Source organism: Canis lupus, chromosome X, assembly GCF_048164855.1.
Source record: "Canis lupus baileyi chromosome X, mCanLup2.hap1, whole genome shotgun sequence".
Taxonomy (NCBI): domain Eukaryota; kingdom Metazoa; phylum Chordata; class Mammalia; order Carnivora; family Canidae; genus Canis; species Canis lupus.
The window spans coordinates 82924700-82949499 of NC_132876.1; the positions used below are offsets into that span (position 1 = coordinate 82924700).

At 46.2% G+C, this 24800-nt stretch overlaps 1 protein-coding gene and 1 long non-coding RNA gene across 4 annotated transcripts in view; one reads left to right on the forward strand and one right to left on the reverse strand.

Moving 5' to 3' along the window:
* On the reverse strand, positions 1-8670 carry LOC140628367 (uncharacterized). Its single transcript, XR_012026638.1, has 3 exons — positions 8536-8670; positions 1173-1397; positions 1-331 (listed from the first exon to the last, which is right to left on the reverse strand). It is a non-coding gene; the product is annotated as an uncharacterized lncRNA (long non-coding RNA).
* Positions 8604-24800, forward strand: part of GRIPAP1 (GRIP1 associated protein 1) — a 23661-nt gene continuing 7464 nt past the window's right edge. Inside the window, exons 1-17 of one of the 3 annotated variants that reach the window (XM_072817709.1) lie at positions 8604-8741; positions 10659-10725; positions 10867-10928; positions 11922-11948; positions 12773-12880; positions 16028-16178; positions 17226-17410; positions 17615-17662; positions 19171-19202; positions 19308-19355; positions 19486-19585; positions 21313-21390; positions 21601-21693; positions 22484-22618; positions 23663-23758; positions 24047-24259; positions 24398-24511. In XM_072817709.1, the coding sequence (XP_072673810.1) occupies positions 8700-8741; positions 10659-10725; positions 10867-10928; positions 11922-11948; positions 12773-12880; positions 16028-16178; positions 17226-17410; positions 17615-17662; positions 19171-19202; positions 19308-19355; positions 19486-19585; positions 21313-21390; positions 21601-21693; positions 22484-22618; positions 23663-23758; positions 24047-24259; positions 24398-24511 (1599 nt within the window). In that variant the 5' untranslated portion in view covers positions 8604-8699. Of the gene's footprint in view, positions 8742-10658; positions 10726-10866; positions 10929-11921; positions 11949-12772; positions 12881-15705; positions 15832-16027; positions 16179-17225; positions 17411-17614; positions 17663-19170; positions 19203-19307; positions 19356-19485; positions 19586-21312; positions 21391-21600; positions 21694-22483; positions 22619-23662; positions 23759-24046; positions 24260-24397; positions 24512-24800 lie in introns of those variants that run through there. The other 2 variants (XM_072817710.1, XM_072817711.1) reach the window with 2 other exon arrangements.

The following is a 24800-nucleotide window of genomic DNA, read 5'->3' on the forward strand; positions in this document are numbered from 1 at the left end:
TTTTTTTTTTTTTTTTTTTTACTTTTTTTTGGTAAGATTTTTTATTTATTTAATCAGGAGAGATACACACAGAGAGAGGCAGAGACATAGGCAAGGGAAGAAGCAGGCTCCTCGCAGGGAGCCTGATGCAGGACTTGATCAGGATTCCAGGATCACACCCTGAGCTGAAGGCAGAGACACTCAGCCGCTGAGCCACCCAGGCATCCCCTTCATGGATTCTTTTTAAATTCAATTTCATTCAATGGATGGTAAAACAAGATGCTCCAGATTCATCTTGTACTTTCCTTGCCCCAGCCCTGCAATCAACCATTTCAACAAGGAGCTCTGCTTCCTGTTAGTGGAAAATGGTAATCAGACGAGAGAAATCAATTAGAGGTATACTAACTGGAAAGGAGGAAATAAAGATATCTTTATTTTCAGATGATATGATTTTGTACCTGGCAAACTCTAGAAAACCAGCGATAAAATTACAACAATAAAAGTATTCAGCAAAGTGGAGGGATATAAAATTAACATAAAGAAGTCACTGGCCAGGGCGCCTGGGTGGCTCATTCAGTTAAGGTTCAGCATCTGCCTTGGGCTCAGGTCTTGATTTCAGGGTCCTGGGATCAAGCGCCATTCAGGTTCCCTGCTCAGTGGGGAGTCTGCTCTCCCTCTCACTATCCCTCTGTGATCCCTCCTCCCACTCTCTCAAATAAATAAATAAATAAATAAATAAATAAATAAATAAATAAACTTAAAAAAATAAGTCAATGGCGGGCTCAGTTAGTGGATGCCTGGGGTGCGACTCTTTTATTTTATTTTATTTTATTTTATTTTATTTTATTTTATTTTATTTTATTTTATTTTTTTTCACATATTATTTTATTATAGGAGTTTTTTAAAATAAATTAATTTTTTATTGGTGTTCAATTTACCAACATACAGAATAACACCCAGTGCTCATCCCGTCAAGTGCCCCCCTCAGTGCCCGTCACCCATTCACCCCCACCCCCCGCCCTCCTCTCCTTCCACCACCCCTAGTTCGTTTCCCATAGTTAGGAGTCTTTATGTTGTCTCCCTTTCTGATATTTCCCACACATTTCTTCTCCCTTCCCTTATATTCCCTTTCACTATTATTTATATTCCCCAAATGAATGAGAACATACACTGTCCTTCTCTGATTGACTTACTTCACTCAGCATAATACCCTCCAGTTCCATCCACGTTGAAGCAAATGGTGGGTATTTCTGGGGTGCGACTCTTGATCTCCGGGCTGTGACTTCAAGGCCCATGTTGGGTGTAGAGATTACTTAAAAATGAAATTTTTAGGGATGTCTGGCTAGTTCAGTCAGAAGAGTATGTGATTCTTGAACTCAGAGTTGTAAGTTCGAGCCCCACATTGGGTGTAGAGATTACTAAAAATAAAGTTTAAAAAACAAATAAAATCTTAAAATTTTTTAATTTATTTATTTGACAGAGAGAGAGAGCGCGCACAATCAGGGGGAATGGGAGAGGGAGAAGCAGGCTCTCCACTGAGCAGGGAACCTGCTGTGGGGCTCTATCTCAGGACGCCAGGATCATGACCTGAGCCAAAGGCAGACGCTTAACCCACTGAACCACCCAGGCACCCCTAAAATAAAATCTTTAAAAAAAAGGCGTAAAAAAAAAAGACGTCAATGACTTTCATATATACAAATAATACCCAGTTAGAGGATGTAATGATAGAGAAAAATCCCACTTACAATACCAACAATGAAGATAATATATCTTAAAAAGGAAACTAATGAGAAATGTGGGGGGAAAATCTATGTGTAGAAAACTTTAAAATGTGTTTGTCGGGTGCTTGGGTTTCTCAGTCAATTAAGCGTCTGCCTTCCGCTCAGATCATGATCCAGGGTCCTGGGAAAGAGTACCTTATTGGACTCCTTGCTCAGCGGGGACTCTGCTTCTCCCTCTCCCCCTCCCCCCTACTTGTGATTTCTCTTTCTCTCATGCTCACTCTCTCTTTCAAATAAATAAATAAAAATCTTTTTAAAAATGTGTTTATCAAAACCTATAGATATTTATAGCACAAAAAATGAATCTTAATATATGAAAAATTTAAAAAATCAACCAGCAGATCAGGTAATCTCAGGATGGAATGCAGACTGTGATAACATAATCTAACTGTATTACAAATAAATGACATGGCCTCACTGAAGGGGGCGGGAAAAGACATGCTGACCTAAGTAACCTTGGAAAATGGTATTTTGACTGGAAACTCCCATGTTAAGGATAAAAGGAACCACAGGAAAGCATTTAACTCAGTTTGGGTAACGTTATTTCCCACAGAGATACAAGTTAACAATTCTGATGTTGCTATACCTGTTTACTGCAATTTAGTAATTAAGTAAATGGGTGGTGGATGGTTGAAGCCAGGTTTCTCCTGGTTGGAGTGGGAGGACATAGATAGGCAAGAAGAAATAAAATGAGCCATGTGGCACTGGAATATCAGTGTGAATTCATGTTTGTCTTAAAATATATACAGATACATAGATATGGAAATCATTATAGATATATGTGTATACATGGGTTAGTATACATATCTCTATTTCCAAGATCCTATGATTGTAAAAAGTTCAAAAGACAACTGACAATCTGGGAGAAAATGCATGCAACATCTAGCACAGTAAAATGTTTGTGTCCTCAATATACAAAGAACTCTTCAAAATTGAGGGGGAGGGATCCCTGGGTGGCGCAGCGGTTTGGCGCCTGCCTTTGGCCCAGGGCGCGATCCTGGAGACCCGGGATCGAATCCCACGTCGGGCTCCCAGTGCATGGAGCCTGCTTCTCTCTCTGCCTATGTCTCTGCCTCTCTCTCTCTCTCTGTGTGTGTGTGTGTGTGTGTGTGTGTGTGACTATCATAAATAAATAAAAATTTATAAAAAAGAAAATTGAGGGGGAAAGGTAAAAAAAAAAAGCCTGTAGAAAAATGGGCAGAAGGGATCCCTGGGTGGCTCAGAGGTTTGGCGCCTGCCTTTGGCCCAGGGCCTGATCCTGGAGACCTGGGATCGAGTCCCATGTCGGGCTCCCTGCGTGGAGCCTGCTTCTCCCTCTGCCTGTGTCTCTGCCTCTCTCTCTCTCTCTGTTTCTCATGAATAAATAAATAAAATATTTTTTAAAAAATGGGCAGAAGATGTGAACAGAGAATTCACTCATTTAAAAAGGATACTAACATGACCCTTAAATATGTGAAAAGTGTAAACTCACTCATAATTAGAGAAACACAAATTAAAACTACACTGAGAGAATGGATATCCATGCTATGGAATTGTATTGTGAAATATTCATACTATGGAATTGTATTCATCAATAAAAAGGGAAAAAGTACTGAAATGTGACAAGTTGGATGAATCTCAAAATCATTATGCTGAGTGAAGGAGCCAGATACAAAAGAGTACATACTGTCTCATTCCATTTTTCTGAAACTCTAAAAAAGACAAATATAATCTACAGTGACAGAAAGAAAATTAGTGGTTGCCTGAGGTGGGGTGTGTGTGGGAAGGGATGCAAAGGAATCTCCTGGAGGGTGATGAAAATGTTCTATATATCATAGATAGTGATAGTGGCTACAGAGTTGTATACATTTGTCAAAACTCACTGAACTGTACCCTTAAGTGTAATATATATATATATATAAAAGACAGCAGGCTCAGAATGGAGTTGCTTATGCTAAGCCCCACATCACCAAATCAAGACTTAATGACAGTTTTGGTTCTCCCAGATATGGAATCTTACACCAGTCAATCAGGAATCACCTGATCAGCACTAGTTTGGTAGTCTTTCTGACAAATTCCTGCCCTCCCCTAAAGGAAAGTAACCTTGCAATAACCAACCCAATGTTTTCTGATTAGAAAATTTCCTTATTTCTGCTCCCTCTTGGCCATAAATGTCTTTCATTTTGTACAGACTCTTGGGGCTCTTTTACATCTGCTAGATTAGATGCTGCATTATTCAAATAGATTTGTGCTCAAATAAACTCTTAAACTTTTTAATATGCCTCAGTTTATCTTTTAACTATATATATATAAGTGGGGGGAAGGGAGAGGGAGAGCATCTCAATAAGGTTCATGAAATTATAAAAGGAAGAAAAGGAGCGCTGGCTGAAAATACTTTTCCACAGCAGGCAAATTATTTACCCCTATGAAAATGAGGGCAAAACTAAAACAAAACAAACAAAAAAACCCCTTCAATGAGATACCGTTTCTTACCTCTCAGATCAGAGAAAAATTTTAAATATGACAACACAGTCTGTTGGAAAGGCTGTGGGGAAACAGGCTGTCAAGCGCATTGCTTTTGGAAATAAAATGGAACAGCCCTTTGGGGAGGAAATTTGGACATACCTAACAAAACAATATATGAACTTAAAAAAAATTATTTATTTATTTATTTATTTATTTATTTATTTATTTATTCATGACAGAGAGAAAGAGAGGCAGAGACACAGGCAGAGGGAGAAGCAGTCTCCATGCAGGGAGCCCAATGTGGGACTCGATCCCGGGACTCCAGGATCATGCCCTGGGCAGAAGGCAGGTGCTCAACCGCTAAGCCGCCCAGGCGTTCCCATATGAACTTTTTAAAAAGATTTTTTAAACATTTATTTGAGAGAAAGAGCATGAGCAGGGGTAGGGACAGAGGGAGAAGCATACTTCCTGCTGAGCAAGGAGCCAGACATGGAGCCAGACATGGGGCCAGACATGGGGCTTCAATCCCAGCATCCCCGGATCATCACCTGAGCCAAAGGCAGATGCTTAACCAACTGAGCTACCCAGGCACCGCTACATATGTACTTTGTGACGCAACAATCCTAGTCCTATATATTTACCCTAAAGATACACCTCAGAACATACAAAATTACATACATGTATAAAGGCATTCTTTTGGGCATTGTTTATAATTGGAAAACATTGGAAATAACCTAAATGGGCAAACATAGGAGAGTGGTTAAATTATGATATGTCTACAAAGTGGGGTATTGTGTAGCTGTGAGAGGGAAAGGAGGTCATATCAAATGAGAAATGCAAAGCACACTACCCTTCATGTAGGATAAATAAGATAATATACATATACATATATCTCCTCATTTGAGCAAAAAGAAACACAGAAAGGATAAACCAGAAAGTAAGTAGACTGGTTACCTCAACAACGGTGGGAGGGGCAAAATGAAATTCTAACAGAAACAAAGGAATCTGACTGTATTTCAAATGAATCACACAGCCTAATTGAAGGAGGCAAGGAGGAGAACTAACCTAAGTAGTTCTTGAACACAGTATTTTGACTACCATCAGATTAAAGACAAAAGGAACTGTATCAAATATTGAAGCTTGTTAAACCCAGTATTTTGACTATAGACTGCCATGAGCCTAAAGACAAGAGAGTGTAAGACAATGACCTCTAATTGGTAGGTTTGTTTTTTGCAGTCTTATGGTTTAGAAGTTCTAGTTACTTAATGGTTATATGATTATACAAATAAGTAAGTTTATTGTGGATAATGAGAGCCAGGTTTCTTTCCACTGGAGAAGGGATTTACAAATATGGAATGTGAGAAAAACTAGAATGAACCTTGTGTTGGTGGGTTGAAATGTAAGGTATTAGTAATGAATTTATGTTTTCAAAACATATATAGAAAAATATATAAACATATATGTATAACTAGATGGATTAGAATACATACATTTATTTCCTAGCTCTGTACACTGAGAGAGCCTAGAAACAATTACGTCCTAGTAGCAATGAACACTTCTCAACTGGGGCTGAAAAAGAATAAAGTGAGTCTGTAGACTCAATCATCATCATCAAAAAAAAAAAATGAAATCTGGGACACCTGGTGGCTCAGTGGTTGAGTGTCTACCTTTGGCTTAGGTCACGATCCTAGAGTCCTGGGATTGAGTCTTGCATCAGGTTCCCCTCAGGGAACCTGCTTCTCCCTCTGCCTATGTCTCTGCCTCTCTGTGTCTCTCATGAATAAGTAAAATATTTTAAAAAATGACATCTTATCATTTGCAACGATGTGGATGGAACTAGAGGGTATTATGCTAAACAAAATAAGTCAATCAGAGAAAGACAATTATATTATTTCACTTACGTGGAATGTAAGAAACAAAACAGGATCATAGAGAAAGGGAGGGAAAAATAAAATAAGACAAAATCAGAGAGGGTGACAAACTATAAGAGACTTAACTCGGGATGCCTGGGTGGTTCAGTGGTTGAGCATCTACCTTTGGCTCAGGTCCTGATCCTGGGGTCTTGGGGTTGAGTCCTGCCTCAGGTTCCCCGGAGGGAGCCTGCTTCTTCCCCTGCCTAGGTCTCTGCTTTTCTATCTGTGGCTCTCATGAACAAATAAATAAAATCTTTAAAAAAAGAGACTCTTAACTCTAGGGAACAAACAGGGGTGCTGGAGGAGATGGTAGTGGGGGGATGGGATAACTGGGTAATGGGAATCAAGGAGGGTACTTGATGTAATAAGCACTGGGTGTGATATGCAACTGATGAACCACTAAACTCTACCTCTGAAACTAATCATACACTATACATTAATTAATTGAATTTAGGTTTTAAAAAAGAATATGGTGAGTCAAGCATCTTCTAGTGCCAACAAGAAACTGAAAAAAAAAAAAAAACACAAAAAAATCCCAAAACCCAAACTGATGGGGGCATGTCACAGGACTCAGAAGTCAATTTGAAGGAGCTCCCACTGGCCAAATCTGGGACAGTTTGGGCATCAAAGGAAAAAATGATAGTGATTATAATTTATTTAATAAAATAATTCTGTACAGATATACATACATAAATGAGGGAGAAAAGAAAGCTCTTCCCTACAGTAGAATTGCAATTAATAAGTACCAAAGGAATGTTGGCATTAAAAAATTGTCAATGAGGGCAGCCCCAGTGGCGCAGCGGTTTAGCGCCGCCTGCAGCCCGGGGTGTGATCCTGGAGACCCGGAATCGAGTCCCATCATCGGGCTTCCTGCCTGGAGCCTGCTTCTCCCTCTGCCTGTGTCTCTGCCTCTCTTTCGCTATGAATAAATAAATAAATCTTTTAAAAAGATAAAAAATTGGGATCCCTGGGTGGCGCAGCGGTTTGGCGCCTGCCTTTGGCCCAGGGCACGATCCTGGAGACCCGGGATCGAATCCCACGTCGGGCTCCCGGTGCATGGAGCCTGCTTCTCCCTCTGCCTATGTCTCTGACTCTCTCTCTCTCTCTCTGTGACTATCATAAATAATAAATTTAAAAAAATTAAAAAAAAAGATAAAAAATTGTCAATAAATACTGGAGCCAATGGTTCAGAAATTTTATTATTTTTAAAGAAGATTTTATTTATTTATTTATTTATTTATTTATTTATTTATTTATTTATTTATTTATTCATGAAAGACACAGAGAGAGAGGCAGAAACACAGGCAGGGGGAGAAGCAGGCTCCACCTAGGGAGCCTGATGTGGGACTCGATCTCGGGACTCCAGGATCAGGCCCTGGGCCGAAGGTGGAGCTAAACCGCTGAGCCACCGGGGCTGTCCTGGTTCAGAAATTTTAAATAGAAAGAATGATAAAGGGATCCCTGGGTGGCGCAGCGGTTTGGCGCCTGCCTTTGGCCCAGGGCGCGATCCTGGAGACCCGGAATCGAATCCCACGTCAGGCTCCCGGTGCATGGGGCCTGCTTCTCCCTCTGCCTGTGTCTCTGCCTCTCTCTCTCTCACTGTGTGCCTATCATAAATAAATAAAAAATTTAAAAAAAATTTAAAAAAGAAAGAATGATAAAGGTGGTAAAATGTAAACAATTGATAAATCTGGGCCAAGGGCATAAGAAATTTCCTTGTACCATTCTAGTTTTCCTGTACATTTAAAATGAGATAATAATTAAGTTACTGACCCCCCCCAAATAAAGAAAATAGGGAGAATGCTAGTAGTGGTATGACTTTAAACATGCTCTCTAATGTTTTTCTTTCCCAGATACAAACTACTGCTTGGGTGGCGGAGTTTGCATAGCGGGCCAGAAAACACAAGAGAGGCTTATAATGCATTTTACTACTTATTTGGATGTTGGGAGAGTTTAACCATCCTGTTTTTGTTTTATTTTGTTTTTTAAACTAGGCTTTTTCGGTTCATTCATTTGCCCTTCTTTCCTTTCGGGAATTTTAAATTTATTTGTAGCCAGATCCTTTACCTAATATGATGTACGACATCATGTTATAATCAGCGTCAAATCTCAAAAAAAAAAAAAAGCCGAGGGCTTCACTAGAGGCAGGATTTCACTCTGGGGTCACTCGAAAGGGGGCGGGAACAAGCCCAGCGCAAAGCTTCCGCTTTCATTTCTGGGGTTATAAGTCAACCGTTCTCATTAAAGGAGTACGGCGGAAGGGGGACTTTCTGTCGGCAAACACTTCCCTAGCGACGAGTCCACCCATGACACCGGGAGGCCACAGTATCGCATCACAATGGGTGGTCTATGAGAGCTCAAAAGCCAGGTCAGATGACCTAGTTTGCGGTAAAACATTAAATTTCAATTCACCTGACCTGTCAGTTTCACTCTCTTCTCTCCGGCTCCAAAGTACTGAACTTCTGGAGTAGACTCCTTCCCCTCCATTCCTGGCCAGTGGTTTGATCCGCCCCGAATCCTGACAGGAGGGACGAACTGCGTCTGCGCAGAAGGCTGTCGGGGGGGGGGGTGGGGGAGGAACATGGCGCAAGCTCTGTCTGAGGAGGAGTTTCAGCGGATGCAGGTGCCGCTCGCCGGGGAAAAGACCACCGCGCTAGGCGATGGGGGGCGGGGTAGAGAGAGGTCGTGCCACCGGCTCTGAGAAGGGGTTGGTTGGGGTGGACCTTGAGTCTAAGGGGTTGGTCTGGAGAAGGGAAACTGAGGCTCTAAGGGGTGAAACTGTTGTATTCCAAGATATTATTGGGCTCTGAGGGGTTGCCGTCTGTGAGCTTTGTGGGCGGAGGAGAGAGTCCTAGAGTGAGCGATACCTTACTCAGACCTGGAGGGGACGACACCTCTGGGCCCGTGTGGGGACACCATGGGCAGGGGATGATAACATTGGGTTTTGAGGGAAGGAGATCTTGAGAGGGCGAAACCATTTTGTCTGGAGAGGAAGGAAGCAGACGTTGGGCCATTTGCGTCATGGTGGGGGGAGCCCTTGAGAGGGCAGTACCATTGCCCTGTGGAAGGTGGAAATGTTTGTGGGAGATACCACTATGCCAGGGACTTAGGAAAGACCCTACATGCTGTTATTGTTTATGGGAGGTGGATATCTTGTGTGAGTGCTGGTAGTGGATCCTAAGAGGGGGCAGTACCTTTGAATGATCAGGGGTGGTCCCATTAGGCCTGGGTTGAAGAGGACCCTGAATGGGTAATACCATTAATTCCTGTGTTGGAGAGAGGACCAGAAGAGGTTAGAGTGACACCTTGGACCACACGGAGGGGAAACCACTGGGCTTTGGGGAGATACCCCAATTGGGTACCGTGACCACTTGATTCTTTTGGGGACGACTCTGGAATGGGATGAAAGGCCAGAGTAGGCCCTTGTTGAGAGAGTTCTTACTGGGGAAGACCATTGGATTTTGTGTGTGTGTACAACCTGTAACTTGTGCCGAGAGATCTAAGTGAGTAAGAATAATCCAGCTGGCCCACCCAAGGCTTTGTGGAGGAGAGACCCTGAAGGATGTAGGACCATCCCATTTGGATCATGACTGGGGGGGTCTTGAGGGATGTGGGGGGCCTTTGAGTGAGGAAAATTTATTTAATTGGGCCATTAGTGAGGGAAAAAACCGGTTGGCTATGACAGATATGGCTTCTATGTGGGTGCCAAGCGTGTACAAATTGGCTCAAGACAGGGAAAGACAGATTATTGGGTACAGTAGAGTAGTAACAGGGCCAAGGGGCTCTGTAGGGGCCAAGCCCTTTGACCTTAAGCAGACCACCAGGGAGGTGAAGGCTGGTCCCATGGAAGGAGGGAAAGATCCTGGTGGGGTAAGGAATAGTAGGTTTGGGAAGAACAGGGCTGTTAGGAAGGGGTAAGCTGTTTGGAGTGGCCCATACTTCAATTTTCCCTTAATTCTTAAAAGGGATCTGGATGTGTTTTGAGAGCTTTGTGGGTGAGGACCCCAGGCAGTCCCCAGCTTAGTGTAAGTTAGACAGGAGAATACCAGGCCCTGTTCCCCTGAAAAGAGGGAGGAATGCAGGCCCCTATGCCCCTATACTCAGAGGCCTCCACGTCTGGCCAAGAGGATCAACAACACTCTTCCATGACAGAGAGGTAGTTAGAACAATGTTTAGTGTCTGATGAGGTCAGCCAGGATGAGGAGGGAGAACTTTATCATTTAGGCATGGGGAACCACAGAACATGTGGGAACAAGAACCTGACTGGATCAGTACTGTTGTGGCCTGAGTGCAGAGTGAATTGGAAGGGGAGAGATGGAAGAATGAGGCTAGCTGTGGTTATAAGTTGAGCCAGAGAAGGGGGAACAGGGGCTGAGGGGCTGGAGGCTCACTTAGGATACAGCATGCTTGGTCTTAAGGAGCAGCTAAAGAGGCATGTGGAGGGTGGTAGGGTCCATGGGGCTCAGGGGATTGGCTTCCTCTTGGTGAAAATAGGGGCACATTCCTGACCAAGTTGTTTCCTTTCCCTTCTTCCCCCAAGGCTCAGCTCCTGGAGCTCCGAACAAATAACTATCAGCTTTCAGATGAACTACGCAAGAATGGCGTTGGTGAGCCCAGAGGGTCTCATTAGATGGGGGTGGCTTTGGAGGACAGAAGCCAAGGGAAAAACACCTCAGAGGCCTGGCAGGAAGACCTTTCAGCTTCCTGCCCCTGACTGAGGCTGAGACTCCCTGCTTTCCCCCCACCAGAGCTTACCAGTCTTCGACAGAAGGTCGCCTACCTGGATAAGGAGTTCAGCAAAGCTCAGAAGGTACCTCCCTTCACCCACTCGCCCACCCATGCTTCCCTGTAGCCAACTGACTCATTCATCTATCCAGTGAACAACTACAGGGAAGCAGGCCTAATGGTACATGCTGCCATTAGTCATTCAAAACGCTCTCATGGAAGTCTCTATAGTTTGCTAATTTTATCTAATCCTGCTTAATTATCAATTGATTTTAATTTACTCTTAATGCATTTTCTATTTCAATTATTCAGTCTCATTCACTGACTTCTAACTACATAGTAACATCCGTAGGTGAATCTGCCTTGAATCTACCTTCTATTCTTCACTCACACTTCTACCTTGTGCTCTCACATCCCATCCCCTTCCTGGTCCTGTTGGTAAAGTGAGACTAGACCTACCTCTCAGATGGTCTGAAGATGAAATAGCATATAACCTATTATGGTCCCTCAAGGCATTAAAGGCTTTCAAAGGAAAGCCTCTTTCTTCACTGCTCTGTCCCTACACACAGTTCAGTGTTATGTACCCTATAAATATTTGTTAGATGTAGGAACATATGGTACAGAAAATCTGGCAGTCAGGAAGCTGGGCTTCTCTGTGGTGGGGTGCTGATTGCCCCACATGGCAGTGCCCTCAGCTGCTCAGCAAAGGAACAGCAGTTTTCATGGTACATGAGAAGGATCCACGTAGATGCATTTGGACCACTGTAGCAATGCACCCACAGTTTCTGAGCCTAGAGAATCAGCCCATGAAGGGTTGAATACTAGTGCTTAGTATTGAATACTAAGGTTGAATACTCAAGTGCTTAGAGGAAAGCGTGTAAGCAGGATGCATTCACTCACTCACTCACTCTCATTATTCCTGTGGACTATATATTTCATGCAAATTCTGTGGTTGAAGACACATCCCCCAACCAATCATCATTGCCCCCACCCCCGACACTTGCCACAATGTCTCCATACCCTAGTGAGGGAGTCCATCTCTGTTCACCTTATCTCTCTTCCCACCCCTCACCTTTAGGCACTGAGCAAGAGCAAGAAAGCTCAGGTAAGGGGACCCATGGTGGGTGAATGTGTCTGGAAGTCTGAGGGACGATATTTCTGTATGCTGGGATCTCCTGGTACTGGCCTTTCTTTCTCTGTGTGTGCACTTGCATCTGTGTCTACCTCACTGCCATGTGTCTGTATGTCTGTCTTTATTTTCCTGTGCTTGTCTCATTCCGTGTCTCTTTGTCATTCCTTCTCCCTTTCTGGCTGTCCTCTCTGAGGCTCTCTATGCCTGCCTTCCTGTTCCTCTCTGACTCTTGCTTCTCTCCCCAACGTTCACTTTTTCTCTCCCTCACCTGTTCCCATCTGTCATCATTTCCCTTTTCTTCTTTCCCTTTCTTTCTCTCTCTGACTCCTTGTTTCTTTCTCCCCCCTCCATTCCTTGTCTCTTCCTGACTCATTTCTTTCCCTGACCCTCTCTCTCTTCCTTTTGTCCTGTTCTCCCTCCCATTGATCTTTCTGTTCCTATCTCTCTTCCTGCCTTTTCTTTTTTCTCTCTCACTCTTCCATCCCTCTCTCCTTCCCTATCCCCCTTTCTCCTTCTCTCTCTTCCTCCTCTCTCGCCTCTTTCTGTCTCCCCTTCTCTTTCCTCCCACTGTCTCCCCTCGTGTCCCTCTCTCCTCCCATGTGTATCTTCCCTTCTTTCTACCCTCTCATGTCTGTCTCTCTCCTTCCCTGTATCTCCTGATTTCTCCCATCTCATTGTCTGGGCCCTACGTTCCTCCCCTCACCCTCCACCGTCATTTTCTCCCTGTCTGTTTCTTTGCCCTATCTCTCCATTTTTTCTGTCCTTATTCGAGACCTGGCCCATGTCTGTCACTGCAGGAAGTCGAGGGGCTGCTGAGTGAAAATGAGATGCTGCAGGCAAAGCTTCACAGCCAAGAGGAGGACTTTCGTTTGCAGAACAGCACGCTTATGGCAGAGTTCAGCAAGGTGCTGGTGCCTGGGACAACCGAGGGGGATCCAGGGGGATCCGAGGGGTAGGGGCCCCTGGGCTGAAGCTGAAGGGCAGCTGAAGGTGGTGGACAGAGGCTGGCCCTGGATCACTGTCCATGGTGCTGAAGCAGATCCTGGATCTGTGCTGGGGGGGTGGTGATTTGACAAATGGGGCCACTCACTATGCTGGGATTAGAAGGCTGCAAGCCTTGACAACAGCTGGTTCCAGACAAAATCATTTCTTTCTTTAAGCTTCAAGTCCCCCTGTGTATATTTGGGAGATGATGCTAGGGAGTTCCAGGTTATTGGAGGGTCTTAGGTAAAGTTCCTATGCTTAGCATGAGACAGAAAAATGTCTTATTTTATTTTTTTTTAAATATTTTATTTATTTATTTATTCGTGAGAGACACACAGAGAGAGAGAGAGAGAGGCAGAGACACAGGCAGAGGGAGAAGCAGGCTCCATGTAGGGAGCCAGATGCGGGACTCAATCCTGGGACTCCAGGATCACACCCTGGGTTAAAAGCAGGCGCTAAACCACTAAGCCACCCAGGGATCCCCTAGAAAAATGTTTTAGCTGCTTCCCTTTGCTCTTCCTTTCCCTTCATCTGATATAACTCTGGGGTTCTAATTCTTCTAGATAATTCATCCCGGATTGGATAATTCTATTTCTTCAATGATTATAGTGTCCTGGCTGTTTCTAAACCTACTGGGGAGTTAGAGATATTGTCTGTTGTTGTTTCCTTATCTATCTTCTATGTCCATGGTCAATAAGTCTCTAAGGTTTTAGTGTTTATTTAAGGAAAAAAATCTTTATGGCAACAAGAATGGTATTTTCAGGACTCCATGTGAGAATGTAGTACTTAAGATCTTAAAAAACAAAATATGAAAACAACCTTTAAACAGGTACAATTTCAAAAGAGGTGATTTAATAACTAATAGTTAAGAGCCATTAGACCTAGATTAAACTCTTGGCTCTACCTTTTACTAACTGTAACCTTGAGCAAGTGACTTGACCTACCTGCTTCTTGTTTCCAAGATGTTTAAATTGGAAATGATAATGATGCCACCCGCATTGCAGGGACTTTTATGAGGATTGAATGGATTAATATCTGTAAACAACTTATAACAGAGCTTTGTAGTAGTATTGGCTATGTAGGTATTAGCGACTCATAATATTCTTTTATTATTACTGATTCGTTTTCCCTCTAAAATATTTTTTGACTACCTAAAAATCTCAGAATCATCCTGTGGCCCTGCTCTACCTCAGCCCTTACTACCTCTTATCTGTTCTATTCCCTCAGCCTTCTTGCTGTTCTCCTTGATTCTAGTTTCTCCTACCACCTTATGCCCTAGAGGTTCTCCTGACTTGCAGGCCTTACCGCATCACTCCTTTAAGCAATAGCTCCAAGTGGGTCCTTGACCCTGACTCTTCAGAGCCCCTGGTTCTCACATAATAGCTGACCCCATTGCCTCACTTCTCACTGCTTCCTGCCTCCAGCCTCAATGATATTGTGGTTCTTTTAGGATGAGGCAAAGACAGGCATTCCTCCATCAATCCAGCTTGTGTTTCTCAGCACCTGCCCTGAGCCAGGCACTGGCCCAGGTATAGAACCTCCTTCATAATCCCCCTCCTCCTCCTGGGAACCAGAAGTGCTCACAGGCCTGCCTCTACCACTTTCTTGCCAAAATATTTCAGCTCCATTTATTCTTCAGTAAATAGTTACTGAGCAGCCCTGGCATGCTTTACGTCCTGGAAATAGTTGTGAACAGCACAACATGGCTCCCACTCTTGGGTAGCCTACATTCTGAATGTGGGATGAGGAGAAAGATAATGCATTAGAAAAAAATAATAGAGGTGCCTGGCTGGCTCAGGAGCATGCAGTTCTTGACCTTGGGGTTGTGAGTTCGAGCTCCATATTGAGTATAGAGATTACTTAAAAATAAAATCTTAAAAATATAATGGTACAGACGATTGACAGTTACACAGTGCTTACTGCCTACCAGGTCCTATTCAATGTGCTCTACATTACTCATTTATTCTTACAATGAGCCAGTGGGATATCATTAGTATCCCTACTGAGCAGATAAGGAAAACCAAGCCCCAGAGAGATGAAGTAATTTGTCTCAAGACCACATGGCTAATAAATGGCAGAGTTCACAGCCATTTATTAGCTGTGAAACCAAGCAGGCTGGTTTCAGAATCTGTGCTTGTGACTCGGTGTTATAGAACAGAGTGTAATTGTCAATCACAATCTATAATCCAAGTATTTGCAGAGCTTTAAGAAATTAAAACATACTTGGTCAATTTATTTTTTTTAATTTTATTTATTTTTTTTACTTGGTCAATTTAATTGCAATTAGTACTAGGTAAGGAAGAAATGAGCAGAGTGCTGTGCTAGAGAGTGTCGGAATTTCTATGTTGGGGAAATACTTCAAGGGTGACATTTGAGCAGAGCACTGAAGGACGCAAAGGAGCCAATCATGTGAATAACTGGATGAAAGGAATAGTGTTCTGGGTAGAAAATATCCCAGGCAAGAGAATAAAAATTCTCTGTGAACCTCAGTATTCTCATTTGAAAATGGAGACAGGGGATCTTGTCAGGACCGCTGTGAGAACCCCAGGAGTTGAGCAAGGGGCTGGCCTAGTTTTATTTGCATTGTACATTTCTCCAAAGCTGAGGGCTGACGATGAGGGGCTGTGGGCAGCACTGCCTTTGGAAATGTCCTGAAAGCTGTCTGTGGTGTCCAGGCACCCAGACACAGACACTCTCTCCCACCTCACAGAAGAGGTCTGTCAGTGGGCCTGTTTGTGATGCTGACATCCTGGACTAGCAGCTTCTGGTAGGAGCCTGCCTGGGGTCTTGGATTACGACTATGAGGTTGGCATCGGGCAAGCAGAAAATTCTCAATGTCCTCAATCCTCTGACTCTGCCACTTAACAGATAGGTGAATTTGAAGTTATCTGATATTTGTGCCTCAGCGTCCTTATCTGTGAAGTGGGGATAATGAGTATCGACAGCACCTACATCACGGGCATTATAGGAATTACGTGAACTGTAAGGTGCATTAGCCAAGCACTATGTATATTGCAGCAAATATTGTTCTGATTCCCCGCTTCTCTTCTCCTTCCTCCCCTGCTCAGCTCTGCAGCCAGATGGAGCAGCTGGAGCGGGAGAACCAGCAACTGAAGGATGGAGCTGCCAGGGCAGGCGCTGCCCCAGCCGGGAGTCTTGTGGATGGTGAGCTGCTGAGGCTGCAGGCAGAGAACACAGCCTTGCAGAAGAATGTGGCAGGTATAAACAGGCCCCTCTTGGGGATGCGGGAACCTCGGAGATTGAGCAGGGTGTTTCCCCCTGGAGGAAGGGGTAGGGCTTCAGAATGAGGCTTGGCCCTGCCATGAACCTCTGTATAACTTCAGACAAGCCATTTCACCTCTGAGCCAAAGCTTCCTCATCTACAGAATGCTTGTGGTTATGTCTGCCACCTGGAAGATTCCAGTAGAGTTCAGATGATGAGTGGTAACTTTCTGAGTTGGGTTCAGTGCCTGGTACCTACCAAATGTTACAGGTTAGCAGATTGAACATCAGAAAGGAGCTGTTTGCTAAACAGAGAAAGTGAATGAAGGAACTTTCAGAAAACTCTGAGCCCAGATTGTCAATGGGGTCTGGGATGAAGGCTCAAAGAAACCTTGGTAGAGTGTGGGAGGGTCCCAATGTGGGGATGTTTGGAGAGTTGCTGGGGCTTGTGTGGTGGGTTGTATTTCGGTGATCAGGAGGGAGACTTTGTAGGTTGGGTTGAGGATTAGGAGGTTATAGAATTCAGCTGTAAGTAGCAGATAGAGGATGGTAGGCGGCACCTTGGAGGGCTATGGGTGGGGCCTGGGGTGCAGGGAGTGGGGCTCAGGAAACCAGCTTGGACTGATTTGATGGTAGACGGGGTTTCAGTGGATGGTGGGGCCTAAAAGATTTTTTTAAAGGTTTTTGTATTTATTCATGAGAGAGAGAGAGAGACAGAGACACAGAGACACAGAGACACAGGCAGAGGGAGAAGCAGGCTCCATGCAGGGAGCCCAATGTGACACTCGATCCCAGGTCTCCCGGATCATACCTTGGGCCGAAGGCAAGCGCTAAGCCACTGAGCCACTCAGGGATCCCGTAGGGCCTAAAAGATTTATGAGGAGTGTGGATGGGGCTGAGCCTTTGTCTTGTTGGCTTTTGGTCATTTGGGGCAGGGTCTGTTCTACCTGAGGGGTCCAAGGCCCACTTTTCCATCTACTTGAAGCATGGCAAGGGTCTTCAGAGACCACCTCACCCATCATATACTTATGTTCTACCCACCAGCCCTGCAAGAGCGCTATGGGAAAGAGGCTAGGAGATCCCAACCTGCCAGTGAGGGCCAAGGAGACCCCCCGGGGGGCCAAGCCTCCACCGTCCCAGCCCCCATGCCATTGGCGGAAGTGGAGTTGAAGTGGGAAATGGAGAAGGAAGAAAAGAGATTGCTCTGGGAGCAATTGCAAGGCTTGGAGGTGAGTCTGACCCTGTTGGGGCTGGGGTGGCAGGAGGCAGGCAGGTGCCCTAGGTCTGCCTATGGTCACATGGAGATGTCTGTGACATCACCAACATCACCAACTCGTGGGCTGATGGATTAGTGGGGCAGGAGGGCAGGGGAAGGCACAAGCCTTAACTCCCCTTTTGCTGATATTAACTCTCTCCCTCCTCCTTCCCCACAGAGCTCAAAGCAGGCTGAAACATCCAGACTACAGGAGGAGCTTGCTAAGGTAGGGCTGAGCTTTCCCTGGACTTTCTCCCCACCCCACTCCCCACCTACCATGCTTCCCCTGGCAGGGTATAAGGAGCAGAGTACCTACTCCATGTCAAAGCCTTAGTTTCATCATCTGTGAAATGGAGAAACTCACATTTATATCTGAGTTGCTTTCGACATGGAAGAAACTAAGGTGGTTCCTCTGTCTTGTGGATGGCAAGCCCCATCTCTCCCTCTTGTGTCCTCTCAGCTCTCCTGGTTTATCCATCCATCCAAGCATTTATAGACTATTGGCTTTTTTCTAAAAAAAATATTTTATTTAGGGCAGCCCTGGTGGCCCAGTGGTTTGGTGCTGCCTTCTGCCTGGGGTATGATCCTGGAGACCCGCAATCGGGTCCCACGTCAGGCTTCCTGCATGGAGTCTGCTTCTCTCCCTCTCCTTCTGCCTGTGTCTCTGCCTCTCTCTCTCTCTCTCTCTCTCTCTCTCTCTCTCTCTGTCTGTCATGAATAAATAAATGACAAGCTTAAAATTTTTTTTAATTAATTAATTTATTCATGAGAAACACAGAAAGGAGGGGGGGTAGAGGCAGAGACCTAGGCAGAGGGAGAAGCAGGCTCCATGCAAGGAGCCTAATGTGGGACTCAATCCCAGATCCCAGGATCACACCCTGAGCCAAAGGCAGACGCTCAACCGCTGAGCCACCCAGGCATCCCTAGACTACTGGCTCTTAGGAACTGGAGACCCAGTGATGAGGCAGACAATAATGATCCTGCTTTCTAGGCCTTCTGCCCTAGCCATTCTTTTTTTAAAGATATTTATTTACTTTATTTTTATTTATTTTTAGTTTTTTAAAGATTTCATTTATTTATTCATGAGAGACACATAGAAAGAGAGAGGCAGAGACACAGGCAGAGGGAGAAATAGGCTCTAAGCAGGAAGCCTGATGTGGGACTCGATCCCAGGACTCCGGGATCACGCCCTGAGCCAAAGGGAGACACTCAACCGCTGAGCCAGGTGTCCCAAGATTTTTATTTATGTCTTAGATAGAGCCAGCAAACAGAAGCAGGGGGAGCAGCAGGCAGAGGGAGAGGGAGAAACAGACTCCCCGCCTGATGCATGGCTTGAACCCAGGACCCCGGGATCATGACCTGAGCTAAAGGCAGACACCTAACTGACTAAGCCACTCAGGTGCCCCTGCCCTAGCCATTCTATGATGTGGCTGTCAGTCGATATGTTGGGGGCATGAATGCTGGCTTTTGGAGCCTGAGGGAGCTAGGTGGAGATCATGTTGTTGCCATTGACCACCTGGGCAACCAAATTACTTAATCTTTCTGAGGCTCAGTTTCCCCATTTATAAAACCAGTAGTCCTCGCTTCTCAGGACTGTTTTGAGGATTCCACAAGATAACATAAGTAACTCCAAGCTTCTGGAAAGGACTTAGTGAAAAATGTCTATAACTACTAAATTTATTTTTGTCTTTACTAAAATGTTATCACTTGTCTGTACCCCCACCCCTTCCCAAGCTCTCTGAGAAACTGAAAAAGAAACAAGAAAGGTAAATTTCTTTGCTTCCTGAGACAGGGGCAGGGGCTTGCGGGGGGACCAGCTGGGAAACCAGCTTGTGGAACTGACCCATTTATGTCTGTCTCTCTGTGCCCAGTTTCTGCCGTCTGCAGACAGAAAAGGAGACACTATTCAACGACAGCCGGTAACTAGCAGGGGTGGGTGTATATCCAGACAGTGGGGACAGTGCCCAGCAGAATTGTCTGAAGACCACAGAGGCAGAGCTGGGAGATAGGGCCTCAGGGCATGGTCACCATGCCCCCCATCATCCCCAGGAATAAGATTGAGGAGTTGCAGCAGAAGAAGGAAGCTGATCTCAAAGCCCAGTTGGCTCGCACTCAGAAGCTGCAGCAAGAACTCGAAGCTGCCAATCAGGTGAACAGCTGGATTCTGGGATTGCTGGGATAGAGGCCAGGGCTGGGAGTCCAGGGAACACTGAGGTCTACAGAGACTAGTTGGGGAATCCAGTAGTTCCTGTGTTGGAAATATAGGGACTGGGTGGGTCCCAGGGACCTCCAGGAACTAGGAAAATGGGAACTAGGGAGCCCCGAGAGCTCTAGGAGTTAGCCTATGAGTCTGTATGAATCAAAGATCTCAGGGGGTGCTGAGGACTTGGAGGCTGTGTACCACAAGTTCAGATGAATCTGAAACTGCTGGGGGATTGGAGACAGGAGTCTGGAGAAATCTGTGGTCACTGAGGACTTGGACCAGGAGCTGGAATGAACCTGAACTCCCTGGATGTTGGGTGACTTTAAGACCTATGGGATCTGGATAGATAGAACTTTCAAGGGTAGACAGGTGGGCCTGGAGGCTAACTGTATTTGAGGCCTTCAGGGTATGGGGGCTGCTTTGTGGGGCTGAGACAACTAGAAAGTTGGATCACTTGCTCTGAGTGATCCTAAGACCTCTGGACACTATAAATAAAAAAAAATTGGTGAGTCTAAGACATCCAGAGACTGAAGCAAAAGTCTAGGTGGGGGCAGCCCAGGTGGCTCAGCGGTTTAGTGCCAACTTCAGTCCAGGGCGTGATCCTGGAGACCAGAGTCCCACATCGGGCTCCCTGCATGGAGCCTGCTTCTCCCTCTGCCTGTGTCTCTGCCTCTGTGTGTGTGTGTGTGTGTGTCTCTCATGAATAAATAAATAAAATTTTTTTAAAAAGTCTAGGTGGGTGTCAGGCTCCTGAGAGTTAGGGGCTAGGGAACTTTAAAGCCTCCAGGCTTACCTCCTAAGGCAGGTGAGTCTGAGATCCGTTGGATTAAGGGATACAATGGTTTGTGGGTTTAAGCCCCTGAGAGCTGGGGACAGAGTCTGGGTAAAACTGGGTCTTCAGTTACCTGTGTCTGAAGATTCCCAGAGATTGGGGACAGAAGTGGCAGGTGGGGGGGTGGTTAGGAGCTGGAAACTAGGAGATTGTATGAGTTTGAGACCTCTAGGGTTTGGGGCTCTGAGTTTGGGTGGGCCCTGTGTGTGACTCTTGGGAGCTAGAGACACAGGGATGGAGTATATCTGAAACCCGTGGGTGTTGGGGTCAGGAGTCTGGGTGAAGCTATAGCCTCTGGAGGCTAAGTGTGTCTGAGAATTCTGGTGCCTCCAAGCCAGAATCTGGGTGAGTGTGAGCCATCTACGGATCAAGGGTGGGGTGAGTTTGAAATCCCCAAAAGCTTAGGGTTTGTTTTTTTTTAGATTTTATTTATTGATTCATGAGAGACATGGGGGGCGGGGGAGAGAGAGAGAGAGGGAGAGAGAGGCAGAGACACAGGCAGAGGGAGAAGCAGGCTCCATGCAGGGAGCCTTACGTGGGACTCAATCCTGGGTCTCCAGGATCATGCCCTGGGCTGAAAGCAGCGCTAAACTGCTAAGCCACCTGGGCTGCCCAAGCTTAGGTGTTTTTCTAAGATTCTTAGACCTGGAATACAGGGTCTGAGGCCCCTGGGGTAATGACTTAGAATTTGGGTGAGCCTGAGTCTGACAGCTGGGTAGTCTTAGGACCCTCAAGTGCTGGAGACATGCTATCAGGTGGTCAGAGAGGGAGTCTGTACAGTTACATGCTCCCCAGGAGATGCTGAGGTCTGTAACGGGTTCCCCTGACCTGTTCCCTCCAGAGCTTGGCGGAATTAAGAGATCAGTGGCAGGGGGAGCGCCTGGAGCATGCAGCAGCTCTGCGAGCCCTCCAAGATCAGGTACCTGGTACCGGGCAACTTCTGGGAGGTGGAGGGGTGAGTAGGTGGGGGGCAGCCTCTGCAGGTATTGTACAGGCAGGGAAGGCCCCAGGGGATTGTGTTTCCCATGGTAGTGGTGCATGTGCACTCATGTGCTTCCTTTCTTGGCCATGGGTGGGTCCTGTCCCTCTGTTCTGGATCCACTCTCACATGTTTTGGGGATGGGGCCAGGTATCCATCCAGAGTGCAGATGCACAAGAACAAGTGGAAGGACTTCTGGCTGAGAACAATGCCTTGAGGACTAGCCTGGCTGCCCTGGAGCAGGTATAGGATACTTGGGAGCTGTCACTGATCCCTCTCCAATTTCCCATCTCTTTCTGCTTCTGATCCACATTAGGGCAGGGCAGTCTGGACCTCATGCTGTTCTGCCTCTGTTTCTGTTTGATCCTCAGGTTCTCCTTTCTTTCTTTCTTTCTTTCTTTCTTTCTTTTCTTTCTTTTCTTTCTTTTCTTTCTTTTCTTTCCTTTCTTTCTTTCACATAAGCAGCAGGAGGTGAGGGGCAGGGAGAGAGAGAGAGACAGAGAATCTTAAGCAGGTTCTATGCCCAGCATGGAGCCTGATGCCGGGCTCGATCTCACAACCCTGAGATCATGACCTGAGCCGAAATCAAGAGTCAGATGCTTAACCAACTGAGCCACCCAGGTGCCTCTCTCGGCTTCTTTTTCTGATGGTTTCCACCTCTCTTCTCTCTGGCCACCCACCCCTGCTTCTCTCGCGTTTTCTAGTTTCTCTCCAGTAAAGGACAAGAAGTGTACTAATCTTAAGTGTTCATTCAGTGAACCATATCTACCTGTTGGTCTGTCTATCTCCATGTGGCTACCACCCAGATCGAGATTTAGAGCATTTTCAGCACCCCAGAAGGTCTCTTTTGCCCTTCCCAATCAATATTTCCCCAGAAATAACCACTCCCCTGAAATTCTTTCTCTTTCCTCCTGGCTCTCTTCCCGCCTGCCTTCTTGTCTCCCCAGAACCGGGAGACTCAAACCCCTATGTCTGGCCCTTGGGGGATGGGACGGCTTTTCACTCTGCTTCCCATCACCCCCGTTCATCCCAGATCCAAACAGCAAAGACCCAAGAACTCAATACACTCCGAGATGAGAATGCTGGGCTGGCAGCTGATTTGCAGCAGCGGCAGACTGAGTATGAGGAGCTCATGGGACAGAAAGATGACCTCAACTCCCAATTGCAGGTGACCTCTTTAGCTCCGACCTGGCTTCTCCCACTTCCCTCACACTGGCTCTGTGGGATCCTCCACAAGGTGCAGGCAGGAGGACTGTGGAGTTGGGAGCATCTGGGTTCCAATCTGGTCTCCTAACTTATTAGTACCTTGGGTCCCAGACCATATTTTCCTTCGCTGAGACTGAGCCTCTGCAGTTAGACAGGATAGCCATTTCTGAGTCCATGGAATCAACTGGAATCACAGTAGATTAGGTTAAGTAAGATAAAAGTTTAGATCTCTCTCATAGAAGTGTTCAGGTGGGTTGTCTAGGGATGGAATGATGGCTTTGCCATGACCCAGGTTTCTTCCACATTGCTGCCTTCAACTCAAGACTTCTGTCTTGGTAGCCAGGATGCTTGCCCAGGCCCTCCCTTCATCATGTTTGTTTTCCATCTGGAAAGAAGGAGGAAAGAGGGATGGTCCCAGCATGGCCCTTTCCTTTCTGAGCATAACCTATGTTATCCTCACCACTTCCACATCTGGAAATTAATCATATGTTCACACCTCACCACAAGGTAGGCAAGGAAAAGTCACCTTGACAACCCTGTGTGTGTCTAACTATGAAATTTCTTGCTAGGGTCAGAGGGAAGAATGCAGAGAAGGCTGGGGAAATTGCTAGCAATGTCTGCCCTGTTTCTTATCTAGAAATAGAGAGAACAATACCAATTTTACTGGGGTTAAGGGAGACCTGCCTACCAGAGGTGTCCTGGGCGACAATTGCCTCCCAGAGGCTCTTTTTTTTTAAAAGATCCTATTTATTTATTTATTTATTTATTTATTTATTTATTTATTTATTTATTTATTTGAGAGAGATAGTGTGTACAAGTAGTACAAGCAGGAGGAACAGCAGGCAGAAGCAGAGGGAGAGGGAGAAGCAGGCTCCCTGCTGAGCAGGGAGCCGTACACAAGGCAGGGCTTGATCCCAGGCCCTGGGGATCTGGGATAGTGAGCCACCTGGGAGCCCCCCCACCCCAGGCTCTTGATCAAACTCCTTTCCTCTGTCCCCCTCATTAGGAGTCATTACGTGCCAATAGTCGGCTCTTAGAACAGCTTCAAGAAATCGGGCAGGAGAAGGAGCAACTGACCCAGGAACTACAGGAGGCTCGGAAGGTGGGCAGCTCTGGAAGGTGGGGAGCTGGGATGGGGAGGGATTGGCCCTAGTCCGTGGGAAGGGAGCAGGTATGTGGGCCAACATCATGGGAACAGCAAAGGATGGAAAGTGACCAGTGCCATGTGGCTAGGTGAGTGACTCAGCTAGTTCTGGGGCTATGGGAAGGAGGCACAGTTGAGCCTATTCCTTGGGGCCTGGAGAGAGCAAGGTAGGCCTTGTCTGATGTTGAAGAGGATAGCTGACTGGCATCCTCCCCCCTTGCCCACACTGCCCCTTCCTGCCACCAGAGTGCCGAAAAGCGGAAGGCCATGCTGGATGAGCTGGCAATGGAGACACTGCAGGAGAAGTCCCAGCACAAGGAAGAGCTGGGAGCCGTCCGACTGAGGCATGAGAAGGAGGTGCTGGGGGTGCGTGCCCGCTATGAGCGCGAGCTCCGAGAGCTTCATGAAGACAAGAAGAGGCAGGAGGAGGAACTCCGTGGGCAGATTCGTGAGGAGAAGGTGGGTGGGTGGGTGATAATGTTTTTCCATCCCCAAAAAAGGGAGCACAGCATCACTGATGGGGCTAGGGGATAGTGTGGCTGTGGTGCCCACCCCTCCACCTGCCCCACCCCACCATGATGGTCTTCCTTCTCCCAGGCTCGAACACGAGAGTTGGAGAATCTCCAGCAAACGGTGGAGGAACTTCAAGCTCAGGTACATTCTATGGATGGAGCCAAGGGCTGGTTTGAACGGCGCCTGAAGGAGGCCGAGGTAAGTCAGTGCCTAATGAGGCACCAAGGACTGTTAGGTGACACCCATGCCACACTAGGGGACTGGGGGTGGTCAGGCCCCAGAACATTCTGAAACACTCTGGACTCAGGTCTCCCTGCAGCCTCACCAGCTCCAACAGCAGCCTTCATGGGATCAGGGGACAGTCAGCAGTAAGGTAGACTGTTGGAGGCGCAGATTTGAAAAGACAGCCCTGCCTTCTGAAACTGCTTCTGTCAGGAAATTATTGTAATATCCTGATTTTATTTGAACAAGGACTTTTACTGCCAGT